Below are 13,917 nucleotides of genomic sequence, written 5' to 3' on the forward strand. Positions count from 1 at the left end.
TTCATCAAAATCCGAGGAGCAATAGTTTCCTTTTGAAAGGACAGAGACAAAGACATAGGATAAGAAGATTAGGGCCATTACAAACAGAGCTGGAAGAGAGAATTCAAGAGGTTACATCCTAAAAGATGGGGAACAATTTCAGAAAGCAAAAGTGCATTATTATATGCCGCATGTGTGCCTTTTCTCCTGAACTGCGAGCAATTTGAGGTCAGGGTTTGTCTTACACTTGTTTTGTAACTTACATAGAATTGAGTATATGCCTGTTAGATGATCAACAAGTATGCCTTGGTTTGATAAATTTGAAACCTTTCCATAATTTATTTTTTTTAAAAATGGCTTTATTGAAATATTATGCAAGTCACCCATTTACAGTGTACATACCACTCAGTGGTTTTTAGTGTATTTGAAGAGTTGTACAGCCATCACCACAATGAACCTGACATTTTAAAAAAGATATTTACTTATTTTTAGAGAGAGGAGAAAGGAAGGAGAAAGAGAGGGAGAGAAACAGCAATCAGTTGCCTCTCTCATCCTTCCAACTGGGGACCTGGCTGGCAACCCAGGCATGTGCCCTGACTGGGAATCAAACCGGTGACCTTGTGGTCCTCAGGCCGGCACTCAGTCCACTGAGCCAGGGCTCAACCTGACATTTTCATCACCCCAGAAAGAAACTCCATAACCATTAGCAGTCATTCCCCCACCCCAACCCTGGGCAACCACGGATGTACTCTGTGTCATTAGATTTATTATTCTGAATATTTCCTATAAATGGAATCATATGTGATTTTTGGTGACTGGCTTCTTTCACTCAGCATAATGTTTTCAAGGGTCATCCATGTTATAACACGTGTCAGAGCTTCATTCCTTTTTATTGCTGAATAATATTACACCGCACAAATATACCACATTTCATTTATTCATTCACCCACTGATGGACACTTGGATTGCTTCCACTTTTTGGCTATTAAGAATAATGCTACTATGAACATACAGTTTCATTTCTCTTGGATATATAACTAGCAGAGGAAAATCACTCAATCACGTTTAGCTCTATGTTTAAATGTCTGTGGAACGGCCAGACTATTTTCCAAAGTGAGTTGTTGCTTTTTTTTATTTCACCTTTACGATTTCTAAAGATCAGATATTCAAATTACTTTAAAACAATTCATGGCATATTTGCAACATTCTCAACTAGGTATCAGTCTTTGGAGACAGGCTCATACTTTTACATTACCTACATCAATACTGTGCAGACGCTTGTTTAAGATTCAAGAGGTAAGAAAAAGAGGGAAGGAAGGAAAGGAAGAAAGGAGGAAAATAAGCCCTACAGAATTTACATATGTTAAAATTTGATGTATCAACCTAAAATAATACAAACATAAGACTTGGGTATATTCAGACTGTAAGTTTTGGTTCATTGACCTCATATTGCTACCAAATTAAATTTTTATATAGTATTTGACACAGAGTAACATTCTGATCATTTTATTAAACTTCTAGGATTAAACCACTATAAAGAACCACAGACAGAGATACCGGAACAGCTCTGACAAGATGGAATCATGAGGAAATATTAGGAAGAGGAGAGGAAAAAAGAGTTGATCAGTGTGAAAACAGTCATTAAAGTAGGACTTAATTTAAACCCTACAAAATTACAATCTAGAATCATAGTAAATCTGCAGGGTTTTTTCCTAGGGTCGAATAAATCTCATCAAATACCCACAAAGTACTTTTGTCAAAAGAAACCAAGATGCACTCTTTCTGCTTTGCCTACACCACCAAACAATGCTACATCTCCACCTAGTGACACGATCGCACAAAGCGGGCCAAGAAGTTCCAGGGCCACTTTCCTTAAACCAACAAATACTGAAATCTAAGTCATGCTTCACTATCCATATACAAAGCCAAAACAGCTCCACAAAACAACTCCTCCAAGTATGTGACACCTTAAAGGTGTTCTGACATCGGTCTTCCTTTCACTATAAAAGGAAAAGAACCTGTACTGGCTTCTCATGGCATTTACTTGCCCAGTGACCATTAATTAAGAAAAAGTGTACCCAAGCTAGTGTAGCTCAGTGGATTGAGCACTGGCCTAAGAACCAAAGGATCTTGGTTCGATTCCCAGTCAGGGCACATGCCTGGGTTGCAGGCCAGGTGTCAGCAGGGGACACATGACAGGCAACCATACATTGATATTTCTCTCCCTCTCTCCTTCCCTTCCCCTGTAAAGATAAATAAATTTTAAAAAATCTTTAAAAAAAAGTGTTACACAAACATAACATGTAGAAGAGACAGGAGAGTCCAGATAGGAGCAACCAACTCGGGACTCCAAGACCCAGCGTAGCTCCTAAAACTGCGTGTGAGTAAGAATTTTTTTAAGCAACATGAGAAATTATGGTGTATTGATACTGTCATTAAAAACTGCATTATGATCCTTGAAAAACTCAAACCACCATAGTGAGACTCACATAGACCAGTCACCAGTCAAATACTTGGGGGGCAGTAGTAGTAAAATCTATATTCATATACATTTTCATAAATTCCCATAGCACAGGATACATAGCTAGTAAGCATTTGATAAACAGAACAACCTTCTTGCCCATGAGAAAGTTCTTTTGTGTCCAGTTGGGAACTAGAGGCCTCGTGCAGTTCCCAAACCTGGCTGTATGTGGCATTCCCTGCCAAGTCTTTCGAAAACACAGATTATAAAATGAACCCCTGGAGAGTCTCATGCAGCAGCTCTGTGTTAAGGCCTGGGAATCTATGTTTTAAAAAACTTAGGAAGCCCCTTCTGAAGAGAAGCTAGAGTTGGGAACTACTTGCCAGGCAAGTCAAGGCTGGGCCATGCTAATTCTGTCACTGTCTCTCTGAGGACATGACTGATCACGGGGTAGTGGGGTGTGTAACAGCACAGATATCCTCCGACTTGTATTTCACTTCTCTTTGAATGAACTAACACACAAAAAAAGAAAAAGGTTCAAAACATCACTAACATAACCAAGACTCAACTATGGGCTTATAATTTCATTTCTTTTATTCTAGAGTAAAATGCAAGATCTACTTATAACTAGCTTTCAAATAAGACTTTTCTCCTTTTAATTAGAAACCAAAATTTTAACATGTGATAAATTACCAAACTACTTTTATCTGCAATATACCTGAGCCAGCATTCACCAGCAACCTTTGAAAGGAAATATTAGGGAAATGGTTATGGCTGCCACTGAACATAAATGCTAGTCATTGTTTTAAGGATCAGTGTTCAAGGACAGTAAGATATTGATCGTAAAGTCACTTGCAGAACTGTAGGTGTGGCACATGTTTACTTCCCCAGGCTAGAATACTTAACCTCTAAACTAATTATTTTTTAAAGATTTATTTATTTTTTAGAAAGGGGGTAAGGGAGGGAGAAAGAGAGGGAGGGAAACATCAATGTGTGGTTGCCTCCCACACATCCCCAACCAGGGACCTGACCCGCAACCTTTTCGGTTCACAGACTGGCACTCAACCCACTGAGCCACACAAGTCAGGGCCTAATTTTTTATTTAAAAGGCCATGTCCAAGTCATAAAAAGTAGAGTGAAGGTTCACCAAGCAACTAGCTGAACAGATCCAACCTAGCCAGGAATTAGATTAAGAAAAAGCACGCAGGAATATTGAATACATTATGGAGGTTGTTTTATCATTTAAAAAAAATTTTGGATTTTATTTATTTATCTTTAGAGGGGAAGGGAAGGAGACAGGGAGAGATATATCAATGTATGGTTGCCTCTCGTGCGTCCCTGCTGGGAACTGGCCTGCAACCCAGGCATGTGCCCTGACTGGGAATTGAACCGTGATCCTTTGGTCCACAGGCCTGCGCTCAATCCACTGAGCTACACCAGCCGGGACGTTTTATCATTTTTTTATTAGAAGACTTTCCTATTCAAAATTCACCATAGAACTTTGCTATCAAATGTTGGCCTCTATCACAAACACAAATAACCCTTTACTTACAAATACCTTACAAAAGGCTGGACAAGGATAAATTTGACTGCAAGAAAAAACAATCGTGAAGGTGCCAGCGTCCCTAGCTTGGCTCTAATAGGATGCAGAAAACTGTAAAGCTCCAGTTTAAGAAGCCACTGTGACAAGGGAACATAAATGATCACAAAGCACTGCAAAGTCACAGATGTACTGCTTTTTAGAAACTCTTTTAAGTCTCAGATCAATTCTAATAAGGTATGTCTATCACCAGCCTTCTACCTGAAACCCATCCCAAGGGGGAGCCACCAGGTTTTCTTTTTGAATCCTTACCCAAGAATGTTTATTGATTTCAGAGAGAGAGAGAGACGCACGAAGGGAGGAAGGTAAGGAGGGAGGGAAGGAGGGAGGGAGGGAGGGAGGGGAAAGAGTGAGAGACAGAGAAACATCAACCCACTGGCTGCCTACAGTAACCACCCTGACAGGGCATCAAACCCACAACCTAGGTCCATGCCCTGACTGGGAATCAAACCCACAACCTTTCAAGTATGGGACGACACACCAATCAACTGAGCTACCCGGCCAGGGCCCAGCAGATTATTTTTTAAATACTGGACCCCCTCTTGCCCTCCAAACCAGAGCTGACAGGAGAAGTGAGGGGCAGAGGATCTAATGTAAAGGCAACCAGTGTAGAGGCTGACCAAAATCCTAAAACCTGTGGTGGTAGACAGAAAGATAGGCCGAGCCAATTAAATTCATCTTTTGAGAATTGAGGATGAAGACTCAGGCAGGGCAGAAGACAAAAGGTTACACTGAAAGTTATCATCACCGAGAAGGCCGGGCATGGCCAGTATTGCCCTAAACAGGTCCACCAGTCTATGCACAGGAGAGAAAGGCAGAGGAGCCAGGACCTGGCAACCCAGTTGCAAAGATACACAGAAAACAAACCTTTGTTTGATTTCCCAGTTCCAGTGTCTCTAGCTCCAGCTATGAAGTGTTTCTGCCCTTGGATTACCATGGGACCTATATGGTCCTTTCAATAAATGTTTCTCCAGCTCGTGTGAGTGGGTCTCTGTGACTTGCAACCTGAAGGGCCCTGGGTGACAGCACGAGACATTATTTCTGAACCAAAATAATGACACACTTTCAGGATACCATTTGTGTGCTATTATGTGAAGCAATAACAGCATATAGGAACAACACAGGCAAGCCAACATCGCTGTGAGAGGTGACTTTTGTACCAAGTATTTAAGTTTGTACCTTTAAAATTATCTTACCACAGGATTTTCCATTTCATTCCCTGGTTTCTTACAAAGAAAGGAGGGGAAGGGTCACAATGGAAGGCACCTCCTAGAGGATAATAGAAACTACTTTACAACGCTAATTCTAGCATTCACTACCACGAGTCTGTAATTTTCAGATGTGTAAAGGTAGATATTAATGTGCTAAATAAGCAGCAAGGAGGCATGCTTCAGTGTTCTGCACATTCAATTAATGTTATGCACAGTGCACCCTACTTTTACACATTTATACAACTGGCTAGTCAAAAATAAAAATATTGTCCCTGCCCTTCCACATAAAAGTTTTCCATAGTCTGTCTCAAGAGATCTAAGTGTGGAATCACTGTTAGTTCATGAAGGCTTTGTGAGGCTGTGAAACATGCATGTGTGCACACATAGACAAACATGTGCGTGCATACCACACATCGTGGGTCATCTGATGCTGGACATCTGAGTAGCTTAAGCCGTGCAGGACCTTCACAGCTGAGAAAACCAATAGCAGAGCTGTCACTAAAACCCAGAAGCCCAACTCCCTCTACATCATGCCTCCTAAAACAAAAGGAAGGAAAAACAAATTACAGAGAGAGATGCCAAGTTAGAAGATTCACTGAGAAATCTCGGAGCATACAAGGAGGAGGTAACAAGCTAGTGAAGAATACCAACTACTATAAGAAGGGGAAGGGAGTGGCTAAGCCTTCACTTAAGAGTCCAAGGAAAATGGCGCACGTGTCTTCCTCCCATTGGCAGCACTTCCAAGTACTGGGAAGAACAGCTGGTGAGGCCTGGGCCTTCTGAGACCCTCTGAGGGTCTTTTGGAGGGGGTTGGGTGCCTTTTTGCTAGAAGAAATAGAAGAACTTCCAGGCTTTCTCACCATTGGTGCTCTCTGCCTTGTTGGTCCTCTCACAGTCTTGTTTTGAGCCAGAGAGGGCATCTTGCTTGGGTATGTTGACATAAAATTAAGAGGAGGGCCCATGGGGAATGAAATGGAAAGCTGACTGCTAAAACTTGCTTTAGTCTACAGGGGGAAAGAGAGACCTTTTGGTTTCCTGCCTGCTGGCCCAGCCCATTTTGCCATGGTAAGAAAGGTAGCTGCTTTAAGACCCCACTGAAGAATAAAGATTATATACACCAGGCTGGAAAAATCATTTGAATCTAGAGATCGTGGATATAGCAGATCAAATATGGGAAGGACTCCAATGATACCGATACAGAGGGCAGAAAAGAGACTACTACTGCCAGGTACTGAGTTCACCTGGAAGGTGGCGTGTGACGGGCTTTCATACTGGACATGGGGAAATACGCAGAGACTGTGGATTGCATAAGAAGACTGCTTACATCACTTGCAATTTTATACCGATCTGTAAATTCGGTAGGAATTCAATGTATAAAGCAATGTTCTCAATGGGTTACGAAAATGGGTCACTTTTTATTCTCTCCTCTCTTTTCCCACCTTGTCTAAATATCCTTCAGGGAGTGCGGTTTTATTATTTTGGTAACATGGGGCTGCTTCCCTTAACTGACCCAACTGGGAACAGAAGTTGGATGATTGACAAAAATGCTGGATAAAATGGGAACCCATAAAATATGACTACTATTGTAAACACAACTTAAAATGTACAGGTAAATATACCACTCATTCCTCTGCCAATCTTTTCACATAAGGCCAAAGCCACTTCTTTGAATATGGATGGGTTTGGGGTTCCAGGTCATCTGTCTTAGATAAACAATACCGCATCAATCTATGAATATTCCAATTGCTATCTCTTTAAAGTGTAATGAACTTGAAGATAACGGTGAAGCAATCTAAGTGCAGATTCCTTCTAAGATTTTTTACTCAGTGTTGCCCTATAACCTAACAGTTACCTCACTCACAGTCATTTCATTACATTTTTAAGAGACTCCTCTTTATCAAGTCTTTCCAAAGCATTCAACTTGATTTTAATGGAAGTCTGGTTTTTGTACTATTTCTTTAGTTTATACAACATTTTATTTTACTTAAAGATTTCTTTATTTTCAGAGAGGGGGAAGGGAGGGAGAAAGAGAGGTAGAGAAACATCATTGTGTGGTTGTCTCTCATGTAACCCCTACTGGGGACCTGGCCTAAAACCCAGGCATGTGCCCTGACTGGGAATTGAACCTCTGACCCTTTGGTTCACAGGCCAGTGCTCAATCCACTGAGCCACACCAACCAGGGCACACACAACATTCTAATAAATTATGTAGTCACGACAGGTAGTATAAGTTATACCAATGGTTTGAGGACAAATAATTGACCCTTAGTAAGCATATACCTCACTAGATGGGACACAAGCATTCTAGAAAGTATGTATGAGCTGAGCATGCTCAGTGTGCTGTGGGTAGCAGTGATTTATGAAGGGAATGAAGGGTAGCAGATAAGTCGATTGTGTAGATGCTGTTTTATGTGTTTATTGACTTTCAGAATCTGAAAACACCCTCCACCGCTGTTTTCCTTAAGGGACGAGGCTGTTGAGAAATGACAGACATGGTTTGAAAGATGCAGCAGGGAGCAGGGGACATGCCAGTCCTTCCTCCACACGCCATCAGCATGGGGGTCGGAATATGAATGCACATGTATGTGCTGGGGGAAGCGGCGTTCTGAGAGGCAGAGGGATCTGAGGATGACTCTTATTGGACACAGCCTCACCAGGAAGCCAGGCTTTAAGTTATGCCACACGAGTGATAGGAATGATTAAATGAGAGGATGGAGTAAGCTCTGCTCACTGTATAATAGTGGTGTCACTGGTTAAAACTCAAAGGGGGCAGGAGGGAGAGTGATGACAAGGCTGTGACCAAGCCCAGGAAGAGGGCGGAGAGAGGAGGCGGGGATCTGGCCCACGGTAAAACTCATGACTACAAAGGACAAAGAAAGCAGGGAGCTGTGAGGCAGACAGTGGGCATAAACTTCCTTTTTTTTCCCTTTGAAATATTCACTGAACTATTTTGCACATGATCCTCAGCTAGTTTTTGGTACAAAATTTCTGTCCCTAAGAGGAACGATGCAAATGTGGGTAAGAGTAATTCCAAACCTTTGGAACTTTACTCCCCAGGTAGATCAACAGAAGTATAGCTCGTGGCCCTGGCTGGTGTGCTTCAGTGGGTTAGGCCTTGTCCAACAAGGTGAAAGGTCACTGGGTCAATTTCTGGTCAGGGCACGTGCCTGGGTTGTGGGTTCAGTCCCTAACTGGGGCACGTGAGAGTCAACCAATTGATGTCTCTCACATTGATGTTTCTCTCCCTCTCTTTCTCCTCCCTTTCCCTCTTTCTGGAATAGGTAGCAGGAAAAAAAATTTTTTTTTTAAAGAATTACAGCTCATGCCAAGGCCATGTAATAGGTACCAAGTCCAATAAGAGCAGTACCAACATTAAGTGCTGCAAAATGGATCCCTTTCTCGAGTCCAGTTGAAACAGGTTCCCCCCCCACCCTTGCCAATGCCCGACTCACTTTAGCACGGCTCATTCCTCCGTTCTACACAAGGGCTAGCAGTTGCCTAAACCTGCTGTCACTGACCTATTTGTACTGACTTGTGGTTAAAATTGCTTGTATAAGTGAGAAGCCACACGCCTTATATGATGGCCAAGGACTACTGCTAGTGAACTTGTCTATGGCCCTGACTGGGTCCGAGCACTGCTTTAGGAGCACTACATATATTAACTCATTTCACCCTACAATACAGGACCATTGTACAGATGAAGAAACTGAGGCTCAGAGAGGTTACATAACACGTTGGAAGTCACCCAGCTAACTGAAATGTCCATCAACTGATGAATATACAAATGTGGTCCATCCATTCGATGGAATATTATTCAGCTATCAAAAGAATGAAGTAGTAATGCATGCAGCAACATGGATGATTCTTGAAAACGTATGCTAAGACAAAGAAGCCAGACACAAAAGACCACATATTGGATGATTCCATTCATATTAACTGTCCAGAACAGGAAAATCTATAGCTACAGAGAGTAGATTAGTGGTTTCCTAGTGCCGGGGAGAGGGGGCATAGGGAGTGATGGCTAAGGGGTATGGATGGGGCTTTCTTTTGGGGGTGATGAAAATGTTCTCAAATTGGATTGTGCCCCCTGGCTGCACAACTCTGAATGCTCTAAAAGCCACTGAACTGTACACTTTATATGGGTGAATTGTACAGGAAATTCTCAAAAGGTTTCAAATTTATCAGACCAACGAATACTTACTGACCATCTAACAGGCATCTACTCAGTTCTACATAAGTTACAAAACAAGTACAAGACACAAACCCTGACCTCAAATTGCTCACAGTTCAGGAGAAAAGGCGCGCATGCAGCATATAATAATGCACTTTTGTATTATGAATGTGTGTCTTTCTTTCTTGGGGCAGTCAACGCTCTGAACCTGGCTTTCTGATTCCTAACAGCCATTGGACTAGGGTCTAATGAACACATAACTACAACAAGACCAGTCCCGCTCCCCTCCCTCTGTGAGGGCCTGCAGACGTCATCAACAACCACAGGGTTATCTTGTGAGAGAGCAACCTATAGGACTTAGGGAGCTGAGGCTGGGCCTGTCATCCGATAACTGAAATAATTTGAGAAAATGTTTCCTAATTAAACAGAGGCCAGGACAGCTTGACAAGTGTAGGCTGAGTGAGAGCCCCTATGCCTGGGTCCTCCTCCCGGGGTTTAAAAATGCCCAAAGTAACCCTGGCCGGGTGGCTCCATTGGTTGTAGCATCATCCCAAACACCAAAAGGTTAGAGGTTTGATCCCTGGTCAGGGCACATACCTAGGTACTGGGTTTGATCCCAGGTCGGGCTGCATATGGGAGGCAACTCATCAATGTTTCTCTTTCACACTGATGTCTCTTTCTCTCTCCCCTCCCAAAATCAGTAATAAAAAATATCCTTGTGCTAAGATTCAAAGAAAAAACTAAAAAACAAATGCCCAGAGTAAAGAAATAGCACAGATTTTCCTTAGCTATGGCTGCTGAAGGTGTGGCCTGTTCCTCCAGGGGGGAGGCCACTTCCCTCTGCTCTCTGAGTCTGGCAGCAAAGGCTGCTCTGCTTGAGGTGGGCTTCAGGGCTTTATAAGGAGACAAGGCCCTCTTCTGCCTCCTACTGACTTAGCAATGTAGTTCAGAAAAACTAAGAGCAACAAAGATCCTTAATGAAGACCAGGAGCTGTGGTCATGAAAACCTGTAAGTGTGTGTTTGGAGGAAGGAGGGCGACGATAGGAGAGACACAAGTAAAGTTGGCAAGGGACAGTCTTGGGATGGGAGGCTACACAGAGAACCATAATACTGAAGAAAACGGAAGAAGAAAAGGTCCAGAAACCTGGTGGTCCCTTTACAACCAGGAAGGCTTTCTGAAGCTAGTGTCTATCTTAAATGGATAACAAGGAAACTGCAAGTCATATTCAAAGTGCCCAGGTACTGGGGATTTGGGGCTCTAGGGCTCTGTTCTACCCCAAGGCGACTTGGACAATGTCTAGCTTGATATCCAGTGGCCCCATGAAGCACACATGCATATAGGTTCTAAAGCCTAGGGTGCACATCAGAAAGCTGTTTAAATTTCATCAACACGTGTATTCAGCCAAATTTTATAACAAGCATTCTCTAAAATGTTCACATACTAGTGACAATTAAAACTTAGAATCTTACTTAAGCTGGGAAATGCATATGGCTTAAGACAGAACTACAAGTAAAACCCTAGTCAGTGAAGTAGAAACTCCCATTTCGAGCATTATGAATTATGCATCTTTTCCTGAACTGCCTAGAAAGAACATTTCCTATTTGAATTAAGTAGCTTGGGCCCAGACTGGCCTGAGGACTCAGCAAACAACTTAGCAGCATCACCTTATTGCCAAGCTAGCTTGATTGCACCGCAATCCAATTTGAACTACCGCCACTAACGTTATAGTGGTCTCCTTACCTTTCACAACATCAGCGACATTGCAGGTGGGATCAATACTTCCGATGTGTTTAGGATGAGCAGGATTAGTGTCACCACCAAAGAGAAGTGCTAAACAAACACAAAAGGGAGGGGAGAGATTACAAACAAAGCCAGCTGGGATGGTCAGGCAGAGCAATGCAGAGGATTCTCATATTTGTAAGAATCATTTTAGCATCCAGTGACTTAAAGAAATAGGAAACAGGGTGGGGCAAAAGGTTTACAGCTGCGGGCATGTGAAACAGACTTTATTCTTATATTATGATTTATTACTGTGTTATTTTCCATACAATCAACTGTAAAACTAGTTTTGCCCCACCCTCTATACATAACAAGGGACATAACAAAGGACAAAGGATGTGCTTTAAGACCTGCCAGTTGCACTTAGCAGGTCCCAAAGCAGTGTGACACGTGCCAGGTGTCCAACCCTTTCTTCCCGACCCAATGTGACGTGGATGAAAACACTTCCTTTCATCCTTAGCCAGGTTTACCCACCTTCTTAGTACTACAGCAGACATTTAATCCAACATTCATTAAATAGTTAGAAAACACAGTCTGCAGCATTAGGCCAGCCTTGGGAAATGTCTTCACTGTGAACATGTCAAACGCCTCCATCGTGGAGATTTGTTTTCGATGTAGCATACACAAATGATAGTTGTTCAAGTATCTTCAAAAGTATAAATGCTTTCACGATACAAAAGATTAGCAAAACTGTACTTGCAAATAAAAGCCAAAAGGAGCCCCAAAGGAAAAAACAATCTGAACTCAAGTGTTCATAGGCATACATACATACAGGGTCTGGCACAAATAATGCCTCTTTTTTTACTGCGGAATACTTTACTTGAAATTTTTTATTGTTCAGTTACAGTTGTCGCACCTTCTCCCGCCACCCGTTGCTCTCCTCTACCCTGTCCCCCACTCCCAGTCAATTCCCCCTATTGTCCATGCCCATGAGTCCTCTATTCGTGTTTCTTTGCTTGCCCCTTCCTCTTCTTTCCCCATTAAGCCCCTCCCCTCTGGTCAGTGTCCATTTGTTCTTTACAAAATCTTTGACTACCAAATCATAAGCATGTATTTCTGTAACATAACAATATCACACTCAAGTACACCATGTGACATCTTAGGTGAAATGTTCACATTAAAACTATAAATTATTACACCCATATTATTACCCTACCAACCACACTCAAGCAGGCCTTACTTCTGCCAGACCCTGTAAATATTTTTTGTGTGTGTACTTACTTTGAAATCAAACAAACATTGGAAATAACTTAGATTTCATGAAAGGAGAATGCATAAATAAAATAGGGGAGATTTTAAATTATAAAAAATGACGAATATGGACAATAGGTCAATAGGGAAAGTTCTAACTGATTAAGTGAAAGAAAACCAGAAGTGACGAGCTTAGTCAGCGCTCTAAAAACACACACGTATATGTGCAGACACACAGATTTGGGTCAGAAAGAAACTATATCTAAGCCGTTCAGTTAAATAGCATTTTGTTCTCTTTTTTCCCGTCAAATTTCCTATAAATTGTCATATGCTTCTTTGTTTAATAACAAATTACCTTTATTGTCACATCATCGGCATGACAATGCTTTGGTTACAGTTCTAAAGAGTTATATGTTTTGCTTGAAACTATTAGTTTCAGGCATACAGCACATACAGTTCTATGTTCAAAAGATAGACATTTAGGACCAACCCACATTTAATAATTGTATAACATTCATTTATCCAAATAAATAAAATTAGTAAAATAAAGGTGCATTGTCCATTTTTTGATTCAGCGAAGAGGATGATTTAGACTCTAGATGTCTGGACGCTTTTTCGTAAGAATTACGAAAGCAGGCCAAGAGACAATGCTGAAAATAAGCCAAAATTTTTGTGTGTGTGGCAAGAATTTTAGTTTTGTTTTTCTTATCTGCTCATCAGCCTGGAGAGTGGATTAAAACTCTCAAGACAAGATTATGGTTTGATTCTTCGCTTAATCTGATTTCACTGATTGCTGTGACATTAAGGATCAGTTGCTCATATCGTCAATATGCCAATATTCTCAGAAGGAAAACCACCTAACATCCAGGATAAAGACTAGAACTTTCTCTCAGAGATACATGAAAGTATTTGGAGATGAATATGGCTGCCATTAAAGCTGGACCTTCGCCACCACCAGAAACATAACAGCAGATGCTTAAAGGCAAACAGTGGCCAGGTCTCCAGTAGGAGACTCAAAGGGCCTTTCAAGAATTTCTTTCAACAAACAATACAAATGACCAGCTTTTTAATAGCTAAGATTTACTCAGAAAAACTGAACTGGGAATGAAATTTCTACAGACGGAAATGTAGACCTGTAACAGGAAAACATTTGGAAGAAATCACTCTGGTTATGACTCCAAACCTGGGCCAAAAACCCCAACTTACTGTGCTGATTAATAAGCATGCGGAAGGAGATGCGGTTGGTATAGAAGCGATCCAGAAAATACTGTATGTTACTGCTAATGAATGGATCGAACCCAAACTTCTCCTTGTATTCAATCACTCCTTGTGCCATTGTAGGAACCACATCATTGTGTCTGTTTCTGATCTTAATCAGAATTTGTAGAAAGCTGCGTGGGAGGGAAACAAAGGGAGTCAGTCTTCATATCTCATGGTTGATGCATAACCTTCCCAGCTCCATCTCCGGGTGACTTATCTTCTGGTACTTTTGGAGGCAGGGACAACACAATCATTCCAGGTTA

General features: G+C 41.7%; 1 protein-coding gene across 2 annotated transcripts in view; it reads right to left on the minus strand.

Annotated features, from left to right (window-relative positions):
• PDK3 (pyruvate dehydrogenase kinase 3) overlaps positions 1-13,917 on the minus strand; it is a 58,942-nt gene that overhangs the window by 15,668 nt on the left and 29,357 nt on the right. For both annotated transcript variants that reach the window (XM_037060697.1, XM_037060696.1), the window contains exons 4-5: positions 13,601-13,785; positions 11,165-11,254 (exon numbers count right to left, since the gene is read on the minus strand). In XM_037060697.1, the coding sequence (XP_036916592.1) occupies positions 11,165-11,254; positions 13,601-13,785 (275 nt within the window). The remainder of the gene's footprint in view (positions 1-11,164; positions 11,255-13,600; positions 13,786-13,917) is intronic.

This window comes from Sturnira hondurensis, unplaced genomic scaffold (assembly GCF_014824575.4).
Source record: "Sturnira hondurensis isolate 20B ecotype Veracruz unplaced genomic scaffold, ASM1482457v3 Scaffold0012467, whole genome shotgun sequence".
Lineage (NCBI taxonomy): Eukaryota > Metazoa > Chordata > Mammalia > Chiroptera > Phyllostomidae > Sturnira > Sturnira hondurensis.